General features: G+C 41.4%; 1 protein-coding gene across 5 annotated transcripts in view; it reads right to left on the bottom strand.

Annotated features, from left to right (window-relative positions):
• Positions 1-21,695, bottom strand: part of itga11a (integrin, alpha 11a) — a 75,918-nt gene that overhangs the window by 31,658 nt on the left and 22,565 nt on the right. For 2 of the 5 annotated variants that reach the window (XM_061760573.1, XM_061760562.1), the window contains exons 3-16: positions 19,401-19,513; positions 18,955-19,046; positions 17,487-17,601; positions 17,205-17,332; positions 16,972-17,120; positions 16,732-16,876; positions 16,082-16,247; positions 15,651-15,721; positions 13,987-14,131; positions 13,038-13,186; positions 11,653-11,796; positions 9,162-9,365; positions 5,144-5,274; positions 3,033-3,199 (exon numbers count right to left, since the gene is read on the bottom strand). In XM_061760573.1, the coding sequence (XP_061616557.1) occupies positions 3,033-3,199; positions 5,144-5,274; positions 9,162-9,365; positions 11,653-11,796; positions 13,038-13,186; positions 13,987-14,131; positions 15,651-15,721; positions 16,082-16,247; positions 16,732-16,876; positions 16,972-17,120; positions 17,205-17,332; positions 17,487-17,601; positions 18,955-19,046; positions 19,401-19,513 (1,919 nt within the window). Of the gene's footprint in view, positions 1-3,032; positions 3,200-5,143; positions 5,275-9,161; positions 9,366-11,652; positions 11,797-13,037; positions 13,187-13,986; positions 14,132-15,650; positions 15,722-16,081; positions 16,248-16,731; positions 16,877-16,971; positions 17,121-17,204; positions 17,333-17,486; positions 17,602-18,250; positions 18,441-18,954; positions 19,047-19,400; positions 19,514-21,695 lie in introns of those variants that run through there. The other 3 variants (XM_061760592.1, XM_061760603.1, XM_061760583.1) reach the window with 3 other exon arrangements.

Raw genomic sequence — 21,695 nt, 5'->3', positions numbered from 1 at the left:
GATGGGTACCGGCTGGCCAAGCGGAATGCAGCTTTGGTGGTCGCTGAGGCAAAAATCCCAGGCGTGGGAGGAGTGAGTGCGGTGAGGCCATGGAGAATGACTTCCAGACGGCGTCGAGGTAATTCTGGTCCACCATCCGGCGTCTCACGAGGGGGAAGCAGTGCACCATCAACAATGTGTATAGTGGGGATGGGGCGCTGCTGACCTCAACTGTGGGGAGAATACTTTGAAGACCTCCTCAATTCCAACAACACGCCTTCCCATGAGGAAGCAGAGTCTGGGGTCTCTGAGGCGGGCTCTCCTATCTCTGGGGTTGAGGTCACCGAGGTGGTTAAAAAGCTCCTCGGTGGCAAGGCCCCGTGGCTGGATGAGATTCGCCCGGAGTTCCTAAGGCTTCTCGATGTTGTGGGGCTGTCTTGGTTGACACGCCTCATGAACATCGCATGGACATTGGGGACAGTGCCTCTGGATTGGCAGACTGGGGTGGTGGTCCCCCTTTTTAAGAAGGGGGACCGGAGGGTGTATTCCAACTGCAGGGGGATCACATTCCTCAGCCTTCCTGGTAAGGTCTATTCAGGGGTGCTGGAGAGGAGAGTCCATCTGGAAGTCGAATCTCAGATTCAGGAGAAGCAGTGTGGTTTTCGTCCTGACCGTGGAACAGTGGACCAGCTCTTCACCCTCGGCAGGGTCCTTGAGGGTGCATGGAAGTTCCAACCAGTCTACATGTGTTTTGTGGACTTGGAGAAGGCGTTTGACCGTGTCCCTCAGGGGGTCTAGTGGGGGGTGCTTTGGGAGTATGGGGTACCGAACTCCCTGATACGGGCTGTTCGGTCCCTGTACGACCGGTGTCAGAGTTTGGTCCGCATTGCCGGTCGTAAGTCGAACTTGTTTCCAGTGAGGCTTGGACTCCACCAAGGCTGCCCTTTCTCATTGATTCTGTTCCTAACTTTTATGGACAGAATTTCTAGGCGCAGCCGAGGCGTAGAGGGCGTCCGGTTTGGTGGCCTCAGTATTGCATCTTTGCTTTTTGCAGATGATGTGGTTTTGTTGGCTTCATCAAGCCATGATCTCCAACTCTCACTGGAGCGGGTCGCAGAGTGTGAAGCGGCTGGGATGAGAATCAGCACTTCTAAATCTGAGACCATGGTCCTCAGTCGGAAAAGGGTGGAGTGCCCTTTCCAGGTCGGGGATGATATCCTTCCCCAAGTGGAGGAGTTAAAATAGCTTGGGGTCTTGTTCACGAGTGAGGGAAGAATGGAACGCAAGATCGACAGGCGGATCGGTGCAGCGTGTGCAGTGATGCGGACTTTGTATCGGTCCGTTGTCGTGAAGAAGGAGTTAAGCTGAAAGGCGGAGCTCTCTATTTACCGGTTGATCTGTGGGTCGTGACCGAAAGAACGAGATCCCGGATACAAACGGCCGAAATGAGCTTCCTCCGCAGGGTGTCCGGGCTGTCCCTTAGAGATAGGGTGAGAAGCTCAGTCATCCGGTAGGGGCTCAGAGTAGAGCCGTTGCTCCTCCGCATTGAGAGGACCCAGATGAGGTGGCTCGGGCATCTGTTTAGGATTCCTCCTGGACGCCTCCCTGGTGAGGTGTTCCGGGCACGTCCCACCAGGAGGAGACCCCGGGGACACCCCAGGACACGCTGGAGAGACTACGTCTCTCCGGCTTGCCTGGGAACACCTCAGGATCCCCTCAGAAGAGCTGGAGGAAGTGGCTGTGGACAGGGAAGTCTGAGCTTCCCTGCTGAAGCTACTGCCCCCATGACCTGACCTCGGATAAGCGGAAGCCAATGGATGGATGGATGGCCAAATTATGGCAATGCCTAATGACATCACTGTGGTGGTCCACTGCAATGTTACCATTTTTAACATGGGATGATTGTGTGACCTATTTATACAAGAATCCAAATCCCGTACTTCAGAAATGAGTCCCTTCCAAGCCACATTGTTTGAGACAATTTCCATGTATTGCCTTAAATTTATTTTGTGAATGGAAAAAGTGACTGTTGCTGGAGTGAAACTATGACCAGAAAATTAAAAGAACTACACTGACTTTGACTTTTCGTGCATTTGTCATTGGCAATGCTGTTTAGGACTGGCAGGTGACTTCTTCAGACACTGTGTTTACAACATCACTTTGAAATACTCTTACTACAAATTAGCATGAAATTTGCAGTATAGTTTATTTTACGACTAACACATCACATCTGTCGAGCATTACTCAGCAGACATGACAATGAGCGGAAAATTAAATCAATGTGTTTCACTGTATGAAGGACAAGACAACTCCCTCTATTCTTCTGGAATGTCTGATTGATAAAGATGTATGGGGTAAATACGTTAATTAAGAACGCGCTCCACCTTAACCTGAGTTTCCTTTCCCTCTTTCCACAGAGAAAGAACTTGAGATGACACCTACTCAAATAAACTTTATGTAAAGAAGCTGAGCATGTGTGTAGGTGATCACCCATCACCAATTTGACAGATTGAGCCATCAGTTTACAATTGCGCAAAACAGATCAACTTCCATATACCTTGGTACCAATGTTCAGATTATAAAAAACATTTGGATGCAACCGTGTGGTTTATCAGTTCTTGATGCAACAGTATCAGACTTGGCAAAGAAATAGCAGTGAGCTTAGTCGTAAAGATACATTTCTTTTGGTGCCACTAAACAGGAGAGACAGCACAGGACAGCCCACCCTGAGAACGCAGATTCAGGCAGGACATAAAGGATATACTGTGTTGCGTTTTACAGCCTTTTCCGCTTGAGACCAGCCATGTTTCTTCCTGTCATGTTTTATCAAGTACAAAAAAAACTGCTGACCAATGTGATATTGCAGCGTGACAACAAAACACTGGTCAGCAATTTTTTTCTCCAAGAAACAGATTGTGATTCTGTGCTAGACCTTAAAGGATATGTCCGAGTTTTAAACAGTTTTAAATGAAACCAAACCATCAACACAAGAGAAAAACCTGGGAACTTTATTAAAGCCCTTTGACAGCAGTTGATTGTTTGCACTGACTTACCAATTTCCTGTGTGGCAGCAATGGCTGTCCTAGCAGTGATGTTGAAGCATACAATGGCTGACATGCAGGTCACGTCTTTGCCACCCCTCTGACAGTCTTTCACAAAGATGTTGATCTTACTGGGTTCAAACCTGACTGTGGTATATATGCGGACAACACTCTTTGACCTGTAAACACATACAGATATCCCTAAGTGGGCAAGGCTGAATGTTTCCAGAATAATTTTGGTTTCGTAGGTAAAGGTTTAGGTAAAAAATAAAGAAGTAAATCAAGCTTAAATTAGTGAACAACAGTGTTAATATTACACATCGTATTGTATCACATTCTCGGTCCTTCACAATGCACTCTTGACATACAATAATGTTAACATCTGATAGCATTGGCGGGCTCTGCATGTGGTGCCTGGGCCTTCAGTGAGGGCTTACCCGACTTAATCCACGACCTAATGCTACCACTATCATATCGCAAATTTAGAAATAATCAATGCTATTCAAAAATGCAATATAACAGCATGCGATTGTGCCATTTACATTATCTGGAGCAGTTCAGAATCATCCATCCATCCATTTTCTGAGCCGCTTCTCCTCACTAGGGTCATGGGCGTGCTGGAGCCTATCCCAGCTATCATCGGGCAGGAGGCGGGGTACACCCTGAACTGGTTGCCAGCCAATCGCAGGGCACATACAAACAAACAACCATTCAAACTCACATTCAGACCTACGGGCAATTTAGAGTTGTCAATTAACCTACCATGCATGTTTTTGGGATGTGGGAGGAAACCGGAGTGCCCGGGGAAACCCCACGCAGGCACGGGGAGAACATGCAAACTCCACACAGGTGGGGCCGGGGATTGAACCCCAGTCCTCAGAATTGTGAGGCAGACGCTCTAACCAGTCGCCCACCGTGCCGCCAGTTCAGAATCTGAAAATTTGACAAAGCAATATTTAAATAAAATACACTCATGGGAGATGCTGATTAAGAAATCTATTTATGCGTGTACATCACTACAGATGTGTTTTGCTCATCGAACCTGGCTGTAACAGTTTTGCTTTGCCTCTGACCAACCAATCAGAGGACAGAAAAGAGCTGACGCTATTTGGGTCAGGAAGAGGGCCCTCTTAGGTGAATTTGAAATTTGAATTAAAAAAACACTCCCATTGCTAATATATTTTACAACACGTCAGTCAGCACTCCTGATTCTGAGGCACTGGGCAGATTATTTAAAATGACTGGACAAAAACAACAACATCCACATACAGTACACGTATACTGCTCGAAGCATCGCAGCCAAGAGAAACACAATGAAATGAAGAGAACAAAATTTGGGGAATAAATTAACATATTTTCATGAAACAAATATTAAAATTTAGGTTGTAAATGTAGATGGGTGCTCCTGATAGCGCTTAAACCGACAAAGAAAGCCTTGCTGGCCTTAACGAACCATGACTGCCGTATTGTCATTCATGAATTTCTACTGTTATGTCAGTGGAGACCAAAATGCCAAATTGGAACTGCTGACAGTTGTTTTATTATGCGTTTGGCATTAGAGAAGGTGAGTCTTGATTTATTCTGTGACATCGGTTGGTTATAAATGGTTATAACAAGGCTAATAACATATTTGTTAATTTTTTTTAGTTACCTCAATCCGATGACTCCAAAAGATCATCGTGTAAAACAGAAAAAAATCATTTGTAAACCTTGATCTAGGACTTTCAGAAGAGGCATTTAATTTATTGTTAAAGCTGCTAAGCATTAGATTTTATTAAATGGTATCGCTTTCAAATCTCGAACTGCATTAAGGCTTAAGCACGCTAACGCAAGAAGGGGAAGTCTGAATGCTTATAGTTAATTGAACCATCAGTGAATTTATCATTTCAATGATGAATTTAATATTTGTTTGTGAAGCCAAAAAAGAATGATAATCAGGATTACGAACAGTAAGTGTCCATGGCATCAAGGCTCTATTAATTCAGAAAGAGACAATGTTGCAGCAATTTGTTGCCTTCTAGATGATGTCTGTTTCAAAAGAAGTATTAACTAGTCAAAAAAATGTCAAGTCAATCTTTATTTTAAACTTTTTTTTAATCATTACATGTAGATGAAACACTAACCAGAGGAGAACAGCCGCACCAAGGGATCCCACTGCCAGGTCCACTAAACCATCGTTGTTCATATCCATCATTCCGTGGATACTGCGGCCGAAGTACTGCAGGCCAGGTGCCAAGTCTGCTGCTGCTATTCTCTAAGGAGAAAGAGAAAGAAAAAAAACTTGCAATAGGAAGAACATCGTGTTCTGCATTGTTTTCCTCAGATACACACATTGTGAACATTGTTAAAACTGACGAAAGTAATATTTTTAGTAATATACTGAAAATTGCAAAACAAGACATTACTTTTGAATTGTGGTCCAACGTAATTATTTGAAACAAAACAAACAAACAAAAGTGATTCGTACCCTTAAATTAATCTTCAAACTTCAATTGCAGGAGCTTTTGCGGCACTCACAGCAATAAAATAAATTTTGTGGCTCTCAATGAGACCCGTGCACAGTCAACTGTCACAAGTCAACTATTTTGCCCCTCCTTTTGATAAAACGGGTCCAGCTGTCCCAAGTTTTATTTGTGCCTTCTCGAGACTACTTGTTTCAGATCTTGATTTGGATTTAGATCAGGATTCATGCACTACAGTAAATATGCAGGCTGGGTGACAATTAACTAGGCATTGGAAATCGCTTATAGAATTTCTAGTATCACAGAAGTCATTCAGAAAACATTTTGTGAAACAGACAACACAAATGGGCATTCCTTATTGTCTTATTTCTTCTTTTCTCGATGGCCAGTCACTTGACTGTTCAGGAGGGAGCGAAAAAAGCATCTTCTTATATCTTCTTATCCTTACTTTCATTTCCCCATGTAATTAAGAACAATGTTTCAATACATTTTAAATAAATACCCCTCCTTGAGCCGTCACCTTATCGTGGTGGAGGGTTTGTGTGTCCCAATGATCCTAGGAGCGAAGTTGTCTGGGGCTTTATGCACCTGGCAGGGTCACCCATGGCAAACAGGTCCTAGGTGAGGGACCAGACAAAGCACGGCTCAAACACCCCTTATGACAAAAAATGGACTCAGGTTTCCCTTGCCCGGACGCGGGTCACCCTCTGGAGCCAGGCCTGGAGGTGGGGCTCAAAGGCGAGCGCCTGGTGGCCCCATGGGGCCTGGCCGAGCACAGCCCGAAAGGGTAACGTGGGTCCCCCTTCCCATGGGCTCACCACCTGTGGGAGAGGCCATAGGGGTCGGGTGCAGTGCGAGCTGGGCGGTGGCCGAAGGCGGGGACCTTGGCGATCCGATCCCCAGCTACAGAAGCTGGCTCTCGGGACGTGGGATGTCATCTCTCTGGCAGGGAAGGAGCCTGAGCTGGTGTGTGAGGTCGAGAATTTCCAATTAGATATAGTCGGACTCGCCTCCACACACAGCTTGGGCTCTGGTACCAGTCCTCTCGAGAGGGGTTGGACTCTCTTCCACTCTGGAGTTGCCCACGGTGAGAGGCGCCGAGCAGGTGTGGGTATACTTATTGCTCCCCGGCTCGGCGCCTGTACGTTGGGGTTCACCCCGGTGGACAAGAGGGTAGCCTCCCTCCGCCTTCGGGTTGGGGGACGGGTCCTGACTGTTGTTTGTGCCTATGCACCAAACAGCAGTTCAGAGTACCCACCCTTTTTGGAGTCCTGGGAGGGGGTTCTGGAGAACGCTCCCGCTGGGGACTCCATCGTTCTGCTGGGGGACTTCAATGGTCATGTGAGCAATGACAGTGAGACCTGGAAGGGCGTCATTGGGAGGAACGTCCCCCAGTGGACCAGCTCTACGCCCTTGGCAGGGTCCTCGAGGGTGCATGGGAGTTCGCCCAACCAGTCTACATGTGTTTTGTGGACTTGGAGAAGGCGTTCTACCGTGTCCCTCGCGGGGTCCTGTGGGGGGTGCTTCGGGAGTATGGGGTACCGAGCCCCCTGATACGGGCTGTTCGGTCCCTGTACGACCGGAGTCAGAGTTTGGTCCGCATGTCTGGCAGTAAGTCGGACTTGTTTCCGGTTTCTGGTGCCGGCCGTTGAGGGGGGGTACTGTCATGGGTGTGTGTTCCGGTTTTTGTCTTCCCCCTGTTTCATACACACCTGCTCCGGAGAGCATCTTCACCACCTGTGCCTCGTTCACCCTAATTACCCCTTGCATTTAACCTCGTGTCTCATTCTTTCTCGTCGCCAGTTCGTTGTACCTTGTCGTTGCGTTCCAGCATTCCTTGTTTCCACGTCAAAGACTCACAGTAAGACTAGACCCTTTTCCGATTATCGACCTCGCCTTTTTGCCTCACGTTTTTGGATACTGTTGCCTTTTTTGGATTGCCTGCCTGTTTACCGACCTCTGCCCATATATTAAAGCTCTCTTTTTGAAACTGTCCATTTGTTTTGGAGTCGTGCATTTTTGGGTCCTATCCTCTGTTCCGTTCATGACACCCTGTGCAAGATGCAGCAAAGCAGCTTGAGAATATCCTCAGTGTTATACAATAGATAGTGCTATTTTATTTGCATTCTTCCATTATTTTTGTCTGTAAACATAGAGCTAATGTAAGTTTCCCAAATCCTCCAGTTTTGTATCATTTGTCCAAATGAGATCCCAGAAGCTTTGTGGCTTGTCAGTATGCATTTTGGCAAAATCCACTAGCGTCACTTTCAAGAAATTTCAATGAGCATTGTGGGTTTTTCAGACAGAACCACGGTACAAAAAAAAATTGCAAATAATACTTCCATTGTCACAATCCCATCTGGAATGGCATTTTGTGTTGGACTTCATTTGATTAGGGTTGAATTTGTTTACTTTTTCTTTGGGAGTTATGTTTGATTCAATGCTCTTGTGATTTGTGCAAACCTCTTTAACCCCTTACACACAGGGTTGGCAACATTAGAGTCGTAACAGAAGACCTGGTATTTATTGACCTGTTGCCTTTTATGCAGAGACCTTCCCATCAATTACACCTGCCAGCCTGCCACACACCTCAGTGAGTAAAACACCCTATACCTGTTCAGTCAAATATCTTAAATTAATGCCAGGCCACTCATTATTATTCTGAATATCGTTGTATTTTCTTCCCCAAAACATGAATTCATTAGGAAAAAGCCCACAGAAAAAGTTAGGGCCAGGTAACTGAAGTTGATTGAACAGACAAAATGTCTGTCAAATACATTAGCTATACGTTTACAGTAAGCTAATGTGAATAATAATTTAAAAAAAAGGCATGTGCTGTCACAGTAAACAACACACTTAATTTGGTAAGCAGCTACAGACTCTTTCCCACATCGACTGGGAGAAAAGTGAAAACATTCTTTCAATATTTTTTTGTTCGTGGTTGGATGGTTCTGATAAAATGGCTGCTGTGGCATTATTGTTTATAATTTTTAGTACCTGGCTAGATGGCTTTGATGACAGCTTTACATATATGTATGAATTCCAGCTTCTTTACAAGGTTAGTCTACTGTTAGTTTGTCTTGGATGTTTGACCTCAGTCTGTTTTTGATGTCTGAACTCTTGCCCCCACTTTTCCATTCTGCACTTGGGATCTTCTTTTGAACTGTCACTAAACTTTTGAAATTCTGAAATACTCTCACATCGTGTGATTGTGATCTTTCAGTTCTTAGAAAATCTTTGAAGTACCGTACATAAATCATTCAAACAGGATATGTGTGTGTGTGTGTGTGTAGGTGTGTGTGTGTATTATGCATGGCCATTAATGTAACAGTATTATTTATTTATTTTTAACCAGTTTGTGTTTTCTTGTGCCTAGAACGTCTGCCTCACAGTCATAGGTTCTGGATTTGGATCTCGGCTCGGATCTGTCTTTGAGCAGTTGTTGTGTTCTCCCCATGCTTGCAAGGGGGACTCATATTGGTGTTGACAGGCAACCAGTCCATAGTGTACCTCGCTTCTTGCCCAAAGTCAGTGGGGATTAGCAAGATGATTGTACAACATTACTCAAAATGAAAAAAATATATATTTGGGGTTTGCTAAAATTAACACAGTATTAAAATTATACATCACCCACATTAAACACACCAGATTATTATGTACAGTTCACATTACAACCTACCTGTTTGTATTTGCGAAGTATTCTGTTCTGCTGACTGAAGAAAACATAGATAGCCCCTTTGTGATCATCTTCCAATGACGCTCCGACAACCAGGTCATTGAAGCCATCCCCATTTAAATCTGGAACAGGTGCAAGGGACGAGCCAAAGCGGGCATTCTGGCCACCGTTATGGATCTCTAATGCACCCTCAAAAATAAAACGATTCTGAAAGATTTGAAAAATGAAAGACATTTTTTAGGTCTTTGGGTATATTTTCAGGTCAATAAGAAAATGACAGTAACAAATTCAAGCATTAGTGGCTACTGGCTATAGACAGAAAATGGTGATCTTGAGCAGGAAGTTCATTTTAGTTTAGTTTGTATGTTTAAGGCTTCGTGAAACAGCACGACATTTAATTGCTACATGTACGTACATAGACTGAAAGCATATGCCCTCATTGTAGGAATAATGTATAGTCTCAAATCTAGTTTTCCGTCATTAAAGCGTACATTGATGTTGGTATTCATCTGACCTCGATCCATCCCTTTTACATGTTCATGACCATTTCAAAGCCATCTTTACTTCCATATTCTTTATGTAATTTATACAGGAAAAGTAGCAATGGAGTTACCCTAGCTTTCATCTAAATTAAAAATAAATAAATAAATAATAATATGTAGGTCATCTACTCTTTTATGTACCAAACATCTGTTTGATGTTAAACGTGATGATTTCTAACAACTGCAAACAAGCAAGGAGTAGTAAACAAGGAATTTTATCTCAGTCTCATTAAAACTAAAACTGAAGATTGTGATGGTATAAATGTTATGGTATTTTTTATCATAGAACATATACTTTTTGTCTATCAGCACATTTCTGTCCACATCTCATAAAACATCAAAACAGAACAACAGGAAATTAGACACATGGAAAAAGTCACATTGCACTTTGAAAACCACTTGTGTCAGCGTCTGTGGTTTACATGTCATTGTTGACTCGAATTGTTGAGTTGCTGTTGATGAATTACAGCTACTGATCATAACGAGGATGGTGAATTACTTGTAGGCACCAAGGGACTTTAAATGACGAAATGCCTAAAAAGACAATATCTGCCAAGGTTCTCCTTCACTGCTTGCTCGTATCCGGAACAAGATGTGTAAACAACTTTAACCATTGGCAGAAGCCAGTTATTTAGTCTTGGCTCTTTGGTGACCGTAACATGATGGGAAGGGGGAAGCTGAAGAGTTAAACAGTCAAAAATTGAGTTTTGAAAAATATAGATAAAATTTGCTGATTTAACAAAGGTTAAATCCATGGTGGAATAAAAAACAGTCCGAGGTCAGATGGAAAATATCCAAGTTTATGGAAGTAATTAACTGACTGGAAAATGTTTCAAAAAAAGCATTCTGACTGAAAGGAAAAAAATGCAACTACAAGTAGTCATGCATATCATTGCTCTACTTGGCTTTTCAGTTCATAATAAAATTTAGAGCAGACGAAACATGAGATGACCATTTTTTTCAGTTGGATAACTGTGAACGTAGTTGATTTAGGAGGGCAGGTTTTCCTTCTCAGCTACCTGATGAGGATGCAGAGTGAGTGTGAAAGGTATGTTCTGAGGTGGTTGAGTGTCTCAACCACCTCAGAATATAATTTAATCCAGGATGTTAAAAGTCATTTTAAAATGTAAATAATACAAGTGTTTAGACACTGGATAAAATGTTATTTTTGACCAGGTCCCAGATTTAAATTAATTTAAGTTTTGGAATGGCTGCCAATTCCTCCTGATGAATGACTTCAACCTCACATGGACACTGGGTAAAAGTCACGTCATTCATCATTTAGTTTATATGCATGTGAATGACGAAAAACATTTAATACTGTAATGCTTCCAACATGTGAAACAACATAACTAAACAGGTGACTGGCCATTGTTTAGGCATTATCTCTTACCACACAACTAAAGCGTTATTGGCTAGCAAATGGGCATACATTTAGATTCCTCTGTTTGTGTGCAGTCCGTTCTGTTACATGTGGTTAGTCCATACCATAAAGTGCCCCTTTCCATATATTTTTCTAATGAGCAAGACAGACCTGGAACCCCAGGAAATGTCCTTCAATTACAGAAAGTTCACGCCTGCCATGATTAGTCAGGAACAGCTTTAGAAGGAACAGAATGCTTTCCTGTTGAGTTCATTCTACACATCAATTGAAGTCGCTACACTGGCATAGTAAAGTTTTTCCTTTTTGATCCCCGCATTTGATCTGGTCAAAGTCATGGAGAAAACGTCTGCCTGCAGTTAACTGCAGAGCTGGAATGCAACAATCTGTTTCTTTGTGTGTTACTGGGCACCTTTGCTGAGGTGTATTGTGTAATTACTGTGGATGTATGGAGTTTGAACAGGTGTTGACTAACTTTACTAAAACGATTTACTCGGCCCGGACTATATTAATGCCAATACAGTATGTGGACTGCCTTTGTATTTCTGTAAGGCTGAAGAGTTTCACCTACCAGCTCTGTCACTCTGTAGATGTAAACTTTTCCCTTCTCCATGCCACCACTGAAGAACATAGGTGCTGCCACCAAAAGGTTATCAGTTACACCATCTCCATCAATATCCAACGGTGCAATCTCACTGCCGTAATAGGAACCAATCTGAAAGTATAATACGTTTGAACGTAATATTTGTATATGTATTCGGTATCAATCTTTTTCTGATGTATATTTATATTTCAAACTAATAGTCTGCCTATTTACTTTTGTCTACTTATTTTCTGATTATCTAAATTGGCTCTATGTTCTCAATATTCCAAGTAAATGTGGGTTTGTGTTTTGTCAATTTAACTGTTCTGACATATTTGTTAATGTTCCGACTGTGGAAGATTTTCTGGATCAGTCAATTCATGGAACACCATCAATCTGATTGTATATTAGAAACATCTGCCAATAAAAAAAATAATAAAAATAAATATTTCAGAATAGATGAGGAATTAAAAAGGTTCCATCCAAAAATATCTGCTGTTTGTGATGAACTGTGGCTACCGAGCGAAAATGTAAACTGCTATAGGAAAGCTTCAAGCTCACAGCTACAGGCCAGTTTCAAGGGGTGAGTGTACAGTAGTGGTCAAGAAGGGCTTCCTCTTTAAAAAGTCACTGAGACTGACATTGTTTTGAATTTACTGTTGTAATTACCTTTCCACAAATCAACTGCACAATTAACATGAAGTTGAACAATATTAAGCGTTTTAGACATTAAACACCCTCATATTTTCTAAATATCAGTCTGGCAGTCTTGTTATCTTATCTGATCTGGTTAGATCTGATCCAATCTCAGCTGGAATATACCTTATACACTCCGTGACTAGAACAGGCTCATAGAGGATGGATGGAAATTGCGCTGATATGATATTATCCAATAGGAATACAGCATGTTGAAAAAAAATTGTCATTCAATCTTCAGTTGTTTTACACACTCTGATGACTATACAAATTAACATATAGTAGCTTTTTGGCTTTCAGAAACATAATTTGAATCGTAACTTCCTTGATAACTTGATCTCTTGACACTCTTACACTGGGTGAGATTCTCTGACTTTAATCACATCCATTGACAGAGTTGCAATACACATCTTTGTATTCAGGTTAATAAAAAATGTGATTTGGAGATTTATTTATTTTTAAATTAATTCACACACACAAAAAAATCTTTCAACTCAATTTTACTTTTGCTTGACTTACTCCACAAATAAGACAGATTGCAGACATGTACCAAAGTGAGAGCAACATTAACCAGAGTATAACCTTTGAAGCAATTTCTGTAGTATCCTGGGTAGAGTAGAACATTTAGGTTTATTCATATTACACAATTATGTGTAAAAACACCTTTACGTTAGTACCTGCTGGCCTTTAAGGGAATAGAGGATGGTGAGGTTGCCAGGGCTCTTCAAAGTGAAAATGATCACTTTGCCAGTATGGTTAAAGCGTGGCGCTCCGGCAACAAGTAGACGGCCATTTTTGGCTGATACCACTGATGTCACTGTATAACCTAATCAGGAAAAATAAATCTATTACAAGACAACATTTGAAAGTTCAATACCTTCCACACTTACATTACATTACATACATTTTACACAATTACATACAGTAAATACAGTATATTTTCTTTCAGAGTGAAATTATTACGGAGTTCATTGGAACCTCAATACTGCAATGTGCAGAGCTGTAACTCAACACATACTCTGCTTTTCCCAGTATTTTTTGTATATTCCCACTGAAAATTCCACTTGATCAATATGTACTTTTCCATCTCCATAATACCCCTTGTCTAGAATTTTACTTCCACCTCATATTACGACTCAAACTGCTTTAGCTGGCAGCCTGCTGGATAAGCTTAGTCAAACAAACCACTGATGGTAAAAACACAGCTTTTGTGGTGGAGGAGATAGATGGTGCTGGAGGGGATGGAAAAGACTGAGCGGTGGGGCACTGGGGTCTGTAACGAAGACAACCCTGAATACCTCCAAAAAAGGAGCACTTCGTTTAGTCTATCTGTAAAAACTCAAACTGAATTGGCCTCTACAGAATTTTGAAACAAACATGATTTTATTGTTGAAAATTAAGATTGTTGTGGAAATTCATAGTAAATTACCCTCGTATATATGTAGATGATATAGACAAACAAAAGCTGTCCGACTTAACTTGGAGTAACTACAAAGACAAACATATGACTGAATACATCAAGTTAAATTAATTTATGTCAATGGCAGAGATCCTTTCAGTATATACTTTTTAAAAAATTAATAAACTGCTGGATATGTTAATTCATAAATTTGGAGGGATACTCACCCAAGTAGGCCCCATGGTTTTTGAGCTCCTCTGGAAACTCTTGCGTGTAGGAAGCTTTTGGAGGGACTACCTTCCCTTGCCGTGTTTCTTTTAACACTGCCCCGTTCCAATCATAAGCCCCAACAGCTCCAACCAAAGTTCCATCCTAGAGGTGGTAGACATTTCAGATCATTGTCAAAACAGACTGCAACAACTTTACAGAGAAATTTACTGCACTCTCTACCCTTAATAGGTATAAGTTGTGTCTAGTGTGGAAAGAGAACTGTAGTAATCCAGCGAAAACCATTTCATTTTGTATCAATTCGTCTGATTTTGATTGGACCAAATATGCCTGAGCTTTGTTCGGGATTCGTGTTCTATATCTCTAATATTCAGATTCCAATTATATATTACCGTCTTCAGAGGTTTTTTTCGTCTTTCTTGACTTCTAGTGTTGAAATTAATTTTGATTAATTTTGGTTTAGATTTTTCCACGATAGGGTATGTGAAGACCCCACCTTACCAATCTTACCATTTTCTTCAACCTTAATAATCCTGTGAAGAGCTGATGTTTATGGAATATATTTTGCATATAAGCGAACAATGTTTTTTTCTCTAAGGTTAAGCGTGCTAAACAGCTGGATAAACTATAAATGCTGATGTATAAAATGTCTGGGTACTATCTGACATAAGCAGCTTGCAGTCTCCAAAAACCATCTGGGCCTTCAGGACATTCTTCCTTTTTTAAAACCCAACATTCCTTCCAATATGTTATCCTACTTTCAACTCTCAGGTTGACTGCTGTAGAGCATCTATGGAATCTGGCCTTGTGGACAGAATTTCCAACCATTTCTGTCACCCATCTGCAAATTCGTTGCTATTTGCAGTTTAAGTGAGATAAATGGATTTGTCTCTTGACAAACCTAAAAGACAAAACATTAAGCCATTGAGTTAACATTCATACAGTTGGTATCGTGTCCGAGATGTGAGATATGCCTCCTTCCCTCACAGGGTGTAGCGCTACTGCCCCATAAAACACTCATATTTAATGTGTCATTGTTCTAAGTAGTATATAATGATTTACTTTCCTCATCTTGATTACAGTTAGTGCTTTGTCTTTTGTTGCCTTCTTTTCTCACTCCCCTCAAGAAACATTCTTTGACTTTGATTCTCAATAAATATCAATTAAAAAACTAAGAAACCACAGTGGCAGCTTAAAAAGTCCACTGTGACACAGTAAAACTGTTCCGGGATAAAAGGGATACAGATCCTCCTTTCTGCTTGACCTAACAGCCGAACAGGACGAAAAAAAAAAAAAAAAAAGCCTCCCTCGCCCCCTTCTGCTGTGTCACCCAGATAGAGATTGCAAAGCAAAAATGAATAACAACCCATACTACAGAAAAACTCACTAAATGTGTCTCAACTCCAGGTAATAAGAGAAGCAGTGTTTTATTTCCCATTCCTATATGGCTGAAGTGGGGAACAAAATCTGTATTTTCTGCCAGGGGCCCCTAAATCAAGATCACCTAGACCTTTGGGTCCCTCTGGCACCTCTGAGGGGGAGTGAAAAGTGATAAATGGTGGCTTATGAGGAGGCGTTGCTGTGTAGTAAAAATTGAGACTGTGTATTTCTCCATACGATGTCAGATGGTATGAGACAATGTGGTAGGATAAGTGCGACTCACCTCAACATTGTGAGCAGAGAATCCAGCTTGAGACATCTGGAGGCCAAACGCTGTTCCATTTTTACTGGTTCCTGTGTAAACAAATAAGTCTTCAAGGCCTTAGAAGCACAGAGAGTTAATTTTCTACACCATAGTCATGGAGAGCAATGACACTGGAGTTGCATTTTGAATATCTGATCTTTAGTATATAATGTGTAAAATACATACTCTGGCTAAATGTCAATTGAGACTGACAATAATGTGTTATTTGACCCTACCAAAATAGGAGAAACCGCTCATTTGTTGTTTTAGAGGCATAGCAGCAAAACATCCACTGGCCTGACTATGACAGTGTAATTATATTGAACAACCCCCACTACTTCCACACATTTTTTTAATTCTCAAAGACAAAAATTAAGATGTTTGAGTAAAACACGGATTATCAAGCAAACCTTCTAAACTGAAGATGCGTTCGCCAAGTGCATCCACGATGTCCTTCAGTGCTGACTCATCTGTCACATTAAAAAAGTGTTTGTCATCTGGGTCACTGGCAATGTATTTGATCTCATTGAGGAATGCCTCAGGGTTAATTCCTCTCCGGTTGTAGTAGCCAAGAACCTGTGAAGACACAAGCAATTTTCAGCAAGGTGCATAAAGAATTACTCTTCTATTCATGTAATATGCGATGCTATTAGGCATATCACCATTTAATTAACCTTGAGAAAGTCTCAGAGACTTATCTTATAATGATTTTGCGCTCACAAAGTTTGTTTTTTATCATTAGCTCAAAGATAGCGTGGATGTAATATAGTATGTGATTAGCAAGAAGCAGTAGAAGTACAAACCACAGTATTATGGGGGTCTGGACAACATCATTTACACCTTTAATTGCACTTCCACTCAGCAGAGTTTGGGGTTGATTGTTTTTGGCTCCACAGTTAACATGAGAGTCCTATATGAACCGATGAGGTCATTACTGTTAACGTGCCATTAATGCTTGAAAGCTGCACTTGAAACTCAGTAGCCACTATAAAAAGAAACCTCATAAAATAGGAGCCCAACTCCAGGTGAATAATAATAATAATAAGTCTGGCAGACTCACAGCAATGGCATAACGGGTGATGCCATCCTTCTCACTCTCCTCTATGGCCGGCTGGAGGTCAGCACTATCATGTGACTCTCCGTCAGTTATCACTATCATCACTTTCTTCGCCCCACGTCGACCTCCTTGTTTGAAAGCTTCGGATCTGTGACAACAAAATGAACTGCATTTTCACCAAATGACATTCTAAAAAGATGAACAAATAAGCTACGTGTAGATATACAGAATGGCGGCAGGCACCGTGCAATGTTGATGCCAAGAGCTGTGTTGGTCTCCTCACCGCCCCGCTGGTCAATACTGCGTGCTCTCTTTACCACTTCCTCAACAGATTTGAAGTCATTGAGTTTGAACTCATGCACAACTTTCTCACCATACTGAACAACCCCAACCTGACCAAAGAGACACCGTAAAAAAAACTACAGTTAGTACAGCTCCAGTTAAACAACATGTTCTGGAAATAAAAAAGGAAACACCTGAATTTGACCTGGTCCAATATAGAACTTCTGAAGAATGTTGATGAGAAAAGCCTGCACTTCATACCAAGGGTAGATGGAGTTTGAGCCATCCAGAACGATCACTATGTCCATATAGGTCTCACATCCTATAATAAATAAATAAATAAATAAAATAAAATAAAAAAATTACAATTTAGAGACGACAAATTATAAAAATGGCAGTTCAGTGCTGCCAATTAAAATGGTATTAAAACCATACAAATAAATGTCCTCTTTGAGTCAGGGCACTTTGAAACTTACTCTGGAAGGCAGGTGCAATTGTTCTGGAGAACTTGAAGCTAGCATTGACTCTGGAACATATACCAGTGCTGTAGTAAGAGCTGCCACACTCATAAGACCAAAGTGGGCCACAGGCCTGAAACATGAAAGAATGATATCAAGTATATAATATCAGTCATGTTGTATCGGAGTATACATTATGGTCCTACTTTAATCAAGAGCACATTTACTGTATGTTGATATTAGTTTGATTTTCTAATTTATCTTTTGTATTAGGTTTGTGTATTAGTTTTCCCTCAAAATATTATGCGGTAGCGTGTACAAATACATTTCCCATGATTGTAAGTACAGTGATTGGCTGGCGACCGGTTAAGGGTGTACCCCGCCTCTTGCCCAAAGATAGCTGGGATAGATTCTAGCACACCCGTGACCCGTGTGACGATAAGCTGTGTGAGGGCTGCTGTTTCAGCACCCTGAGTCCAGCCCTTGTGTGCGTGTTTGTGTGTGTGCGTGTGTTGTGTGTCTGTGTCATGAGTGCTTTGCAGGTTTGACGTGTTGGAGTCTAGCAGCTGCATCATGTCATCCTGATTACGCCTGAGTACTCTTATGACACTGTGGGACTCCAACGCGTCGCCTGACTATCAACGCTCTATGTCGAGTTTGTAGCCTAGCCGCCTTGTGAAACCTTTTGCTTCCCGAAGACCTCGTAATTTTATCTTTAACCCATTCTTGCTCTTTGTCCCCAGTCTGCCGTCTGCCTTTGCTCCCCGCAAACCAGCGCTCACCTCTTGTGGCCCACCGACAACCAGGACTCATACCCTGCCAGACTGGTCCTCCTTGGAACCCTGCCAATCCCGGATCTAGTTCTCGGAGCCCTTTCTGTTTGTTTCCAATCTATAATAAACATTTGTTCACAACCTACCCTCCCTGTCCTCTCTGCATCTGGGTCCAACTCGCAACCTGAATTCTGACAAGCTGTACAGAAAATGAATAAATGAATGAATGAATGTAAATACAGTTGTCTGAATCTGAAATCAAGAGGTGTCTTTCCAATTATACAGTCAACCCTCAGACCTCAAATGGTTTGATGATGATGATGATGATGATGAAACTACAATTTTAAGCAAAATAGAGCACATTTTGGACATTCGCCAATAAAAGCAAACTCAACTGCTGGCCTTTTATTGATTTATTCTGACTGAACTGTCTCAAGAAAAATATCTGCAAAAGTATATTTAGAGAACAATCATCTATTTCTTAATATACGTATTATTCATGTTGTGTGTCCAAGAGCAGGGCTGTGTTGACCTGGACTCTATATCACCTGAGGCAGAAACATAGATAATACATGCATAATACATACAAACACATCAAAAACCTCAGTAAATTGGGAATTTTTGCAAGGAAAAGCTCTCTGATTAGGGCAATTCATCTTTTTTCCATATCATAAATCCGAAGATCAGTTCACCGTGTATTAAGATGGTCTCACCACAAAACTGTTGTCTTTAGGATTGGTTGTAAGTGTCATTCCCAACCTCATTTTGTCTTTCCGCTCAGATACATTGGTCAGCGATATCCTTCCTTGATGGAAAACAAGAGATGATCTCAGAAATAATTTTAAAAAAAACATACAGAGTACTTTTTACACTTGTGGTGTCTTTGATGGGCACATCCAGACTAACGACAGAGTTACTTGACAAAACTGCATATGTATAATTAACAGGCCCAACGCATGACTTTTGTGTGACTTGGCATGCCATGTGGTGACATTAGTGGTACAAAACACATGGAACTGTAAAGACCCATAAAACTATAAAATGAGGAATGGTACCCATGTCTGTCTCACACATGCCACCTTGTTTAATGAGTCACATGCAGGAGAACATGCAAGTTATCTGCACTGTGTTGTATCTTAGTGATATTGTGTTACTTTACCTAGGTTAAGCTTGGTGCAACCGTTTCCATTGGTTCGTTTGGTTAGTGAACATTTATATACATCTCCTGTCTGGTAGGCACCGTTCATTTCATATGGCGCCCCAACTAATAACCTGCAAAAACACAGCATAAAATAAGAAGTAAACATGAACTTCTGTGTGTCCTTTCTTGAGAGCAGCAAACTAGGCAACAGAAAGACTCTCCAATGATGTCAATGATACATAATTTTCTGTCGGACATATTCATGAACAATCTGACGCAAGCAATGATACAGTAAACACTGTACCCCCAAAAATGACATATGGACAACTCTGTGTAGTCGTATTTGTTTTATGTTTAACCATGGCAATGCAATCACCTCCACCCCTAAAATTGAAATTAAGCAGCTGCTTTAAAAAAATAATGTTTTTAATTATTTTTAACATTATTTTTTTAGGTTTTGTAAAATTGCAGACACTTATTCCCTCTTGAAGTGAGGGAATGCATGCAATTCCCCCCCATTGACTCAGATGTTAAAATTTCACTTGATTGATATGAGGCCAGCATAAGATCAGGCAGATCTTGATATAAATATAATTTTCCAAAGCATCTGTAAAACCTGTCCCACATGCCAGAAAACTTGCCATATCCGCCAGTCAGACCGCCCCTACCTCCAACCTCTGCCTGTGATCTCCACCCCATTTAGGTGTATAGCCATGGACATTATTGGCCCAGTGGTGCAAAGCAGTGGAGGCCACCAGTACATTTTGGTGCTCTGTGGTTACGCCACACGTTACCCCAAAGGTTTTCCCTTGAACGTAGTACCACGTTACTAGGGATACTAAGGCAGTGCAGACGCTTTTCTGCTCGCTCTGCTTGCTTTGCCTCTGTTTACATTTTTTTTCTTTGCTGATAAGCTTATTTTTCTTCTTCCAAAGAAATTAGAAGAAGCGCTTCCTGGATATTTTTAAACTTGTGGGACTGTACTTTTGTTTGTAAATACAGTCAGTTGTTGCCATATTCCAATATACTTTGATACCCCCTTAAGATTACGTGAGCGTGGCCTGCTAATTAGCACAAGCCTGCTCTTAGCAATGAGACCAGCAACAAGATACCTCCCTTTTCCACTGAAGACGATCACAAACTGTTACAGAAGATGGCGGTCCTGGAAACGAAAATCCACCATCTTGAAGTGTATGTGGACGTACTGTAAAAAGACAGTCGGGGAATGAAACCACTCTACCGATGTCTCAAAATGTCTACTTAGCTCAACAAAGACGGATGTGGACTGTGGAAACGGTAATGGATCATCCAGCAGTTCTCCCTAGAATTTGCTGGGAGCAAAGCCAAAAGATACTGGACAACATCTAAAAGGGAGGTGGAAGTTTTTTTCTGGTCTCATCAACTCCTGTGATTTACGCAAAGCAGGTCCCAAGCACACAGGCGGAACTTCAGGCCAATGCACTCGCATATGAGTCCGCCACGGAGTAATATACAGAAATTAAATCTGCGTGTGGATGGTGAATGTATGTAATGGATCTAGCTGCCAGCGTTCAAGGAGTACGAAATAGTTGATGACGTCAGCGATGGCAAAGGCGACCCCCCTCCTTCCAGGAAAAACTCATCGGATCTATACTATTCAAGAAAATGGCCTATTTTGAGTTCAAAACGGCGAATTTCGCTGAAAGGCGACTGATTTACATGTATGCTTTTGAATATCTCTGTTTTTTAGTTAAAGGTGACCCAAAGGTTATTGTTTTAATAATTTATAGACCTCCAAGATATAATGGAAAATGTATGGAGGATTTTTCAGAACTGCTGTCAGTTATTTGTACTGACTACAACTATTTTGTCATAACGGGAGACTTCAACATTTATGTTGACAATAAAGTGGGAAAAAAAATCTAAAAAAACTCTCTGCTATACTGGACACATTTGATCTCTCTCAACATATTAAGAGCCCAACCTACACTCAAGGTCACATCTTAGACCTGGTCATCTCTAAGGATGTTGAAATTCTATCAGTTGACATTAAGGATATGGCTGTTTCTGACCATTATTCTTTGAATTACAGATGCTCTCAAAGGTTCAGACAACCTCTATGTCTATTAAGAAAAGGTACATAAATGAGAGTACCGCCACTAAGTTTATGGAGACCATAGCTGTGCCACAAGCTGTGAATACTGAGAGAGTTGATGAACTTTTGGATAATTTCACCTGGAAAATCTCAAATGTCATGTATGCTGTTGCTCCTAATAAAACTAAGATAATCTTGAAGCAACCTAGAACACCATGGAGGAGCACAATGATGGTAAA

Source organism: Phyllopteryx taeniolatus, chromosome 2, assembly GCF_024500385.1.
Source record: "Phyllopteryx taeniolatus isolate TA_2022b chromosome 2, UOR_Ptae_1.2, whole genome shotgun sequence".
In the NCBI taxonomy this organism is placed as follows: Eukaryota; Metazoa; Chordata; class Actinopteri; order Syngnathiformes; family Syngnathidae; genus Phyllopteryx; species Phyllopteryx taeniolatus.
The sequence above is the reverse complement of the archived record's forward strand: the minus strand, read 5'-3'. Positions and strand labels throughout refer to the sequence as shown.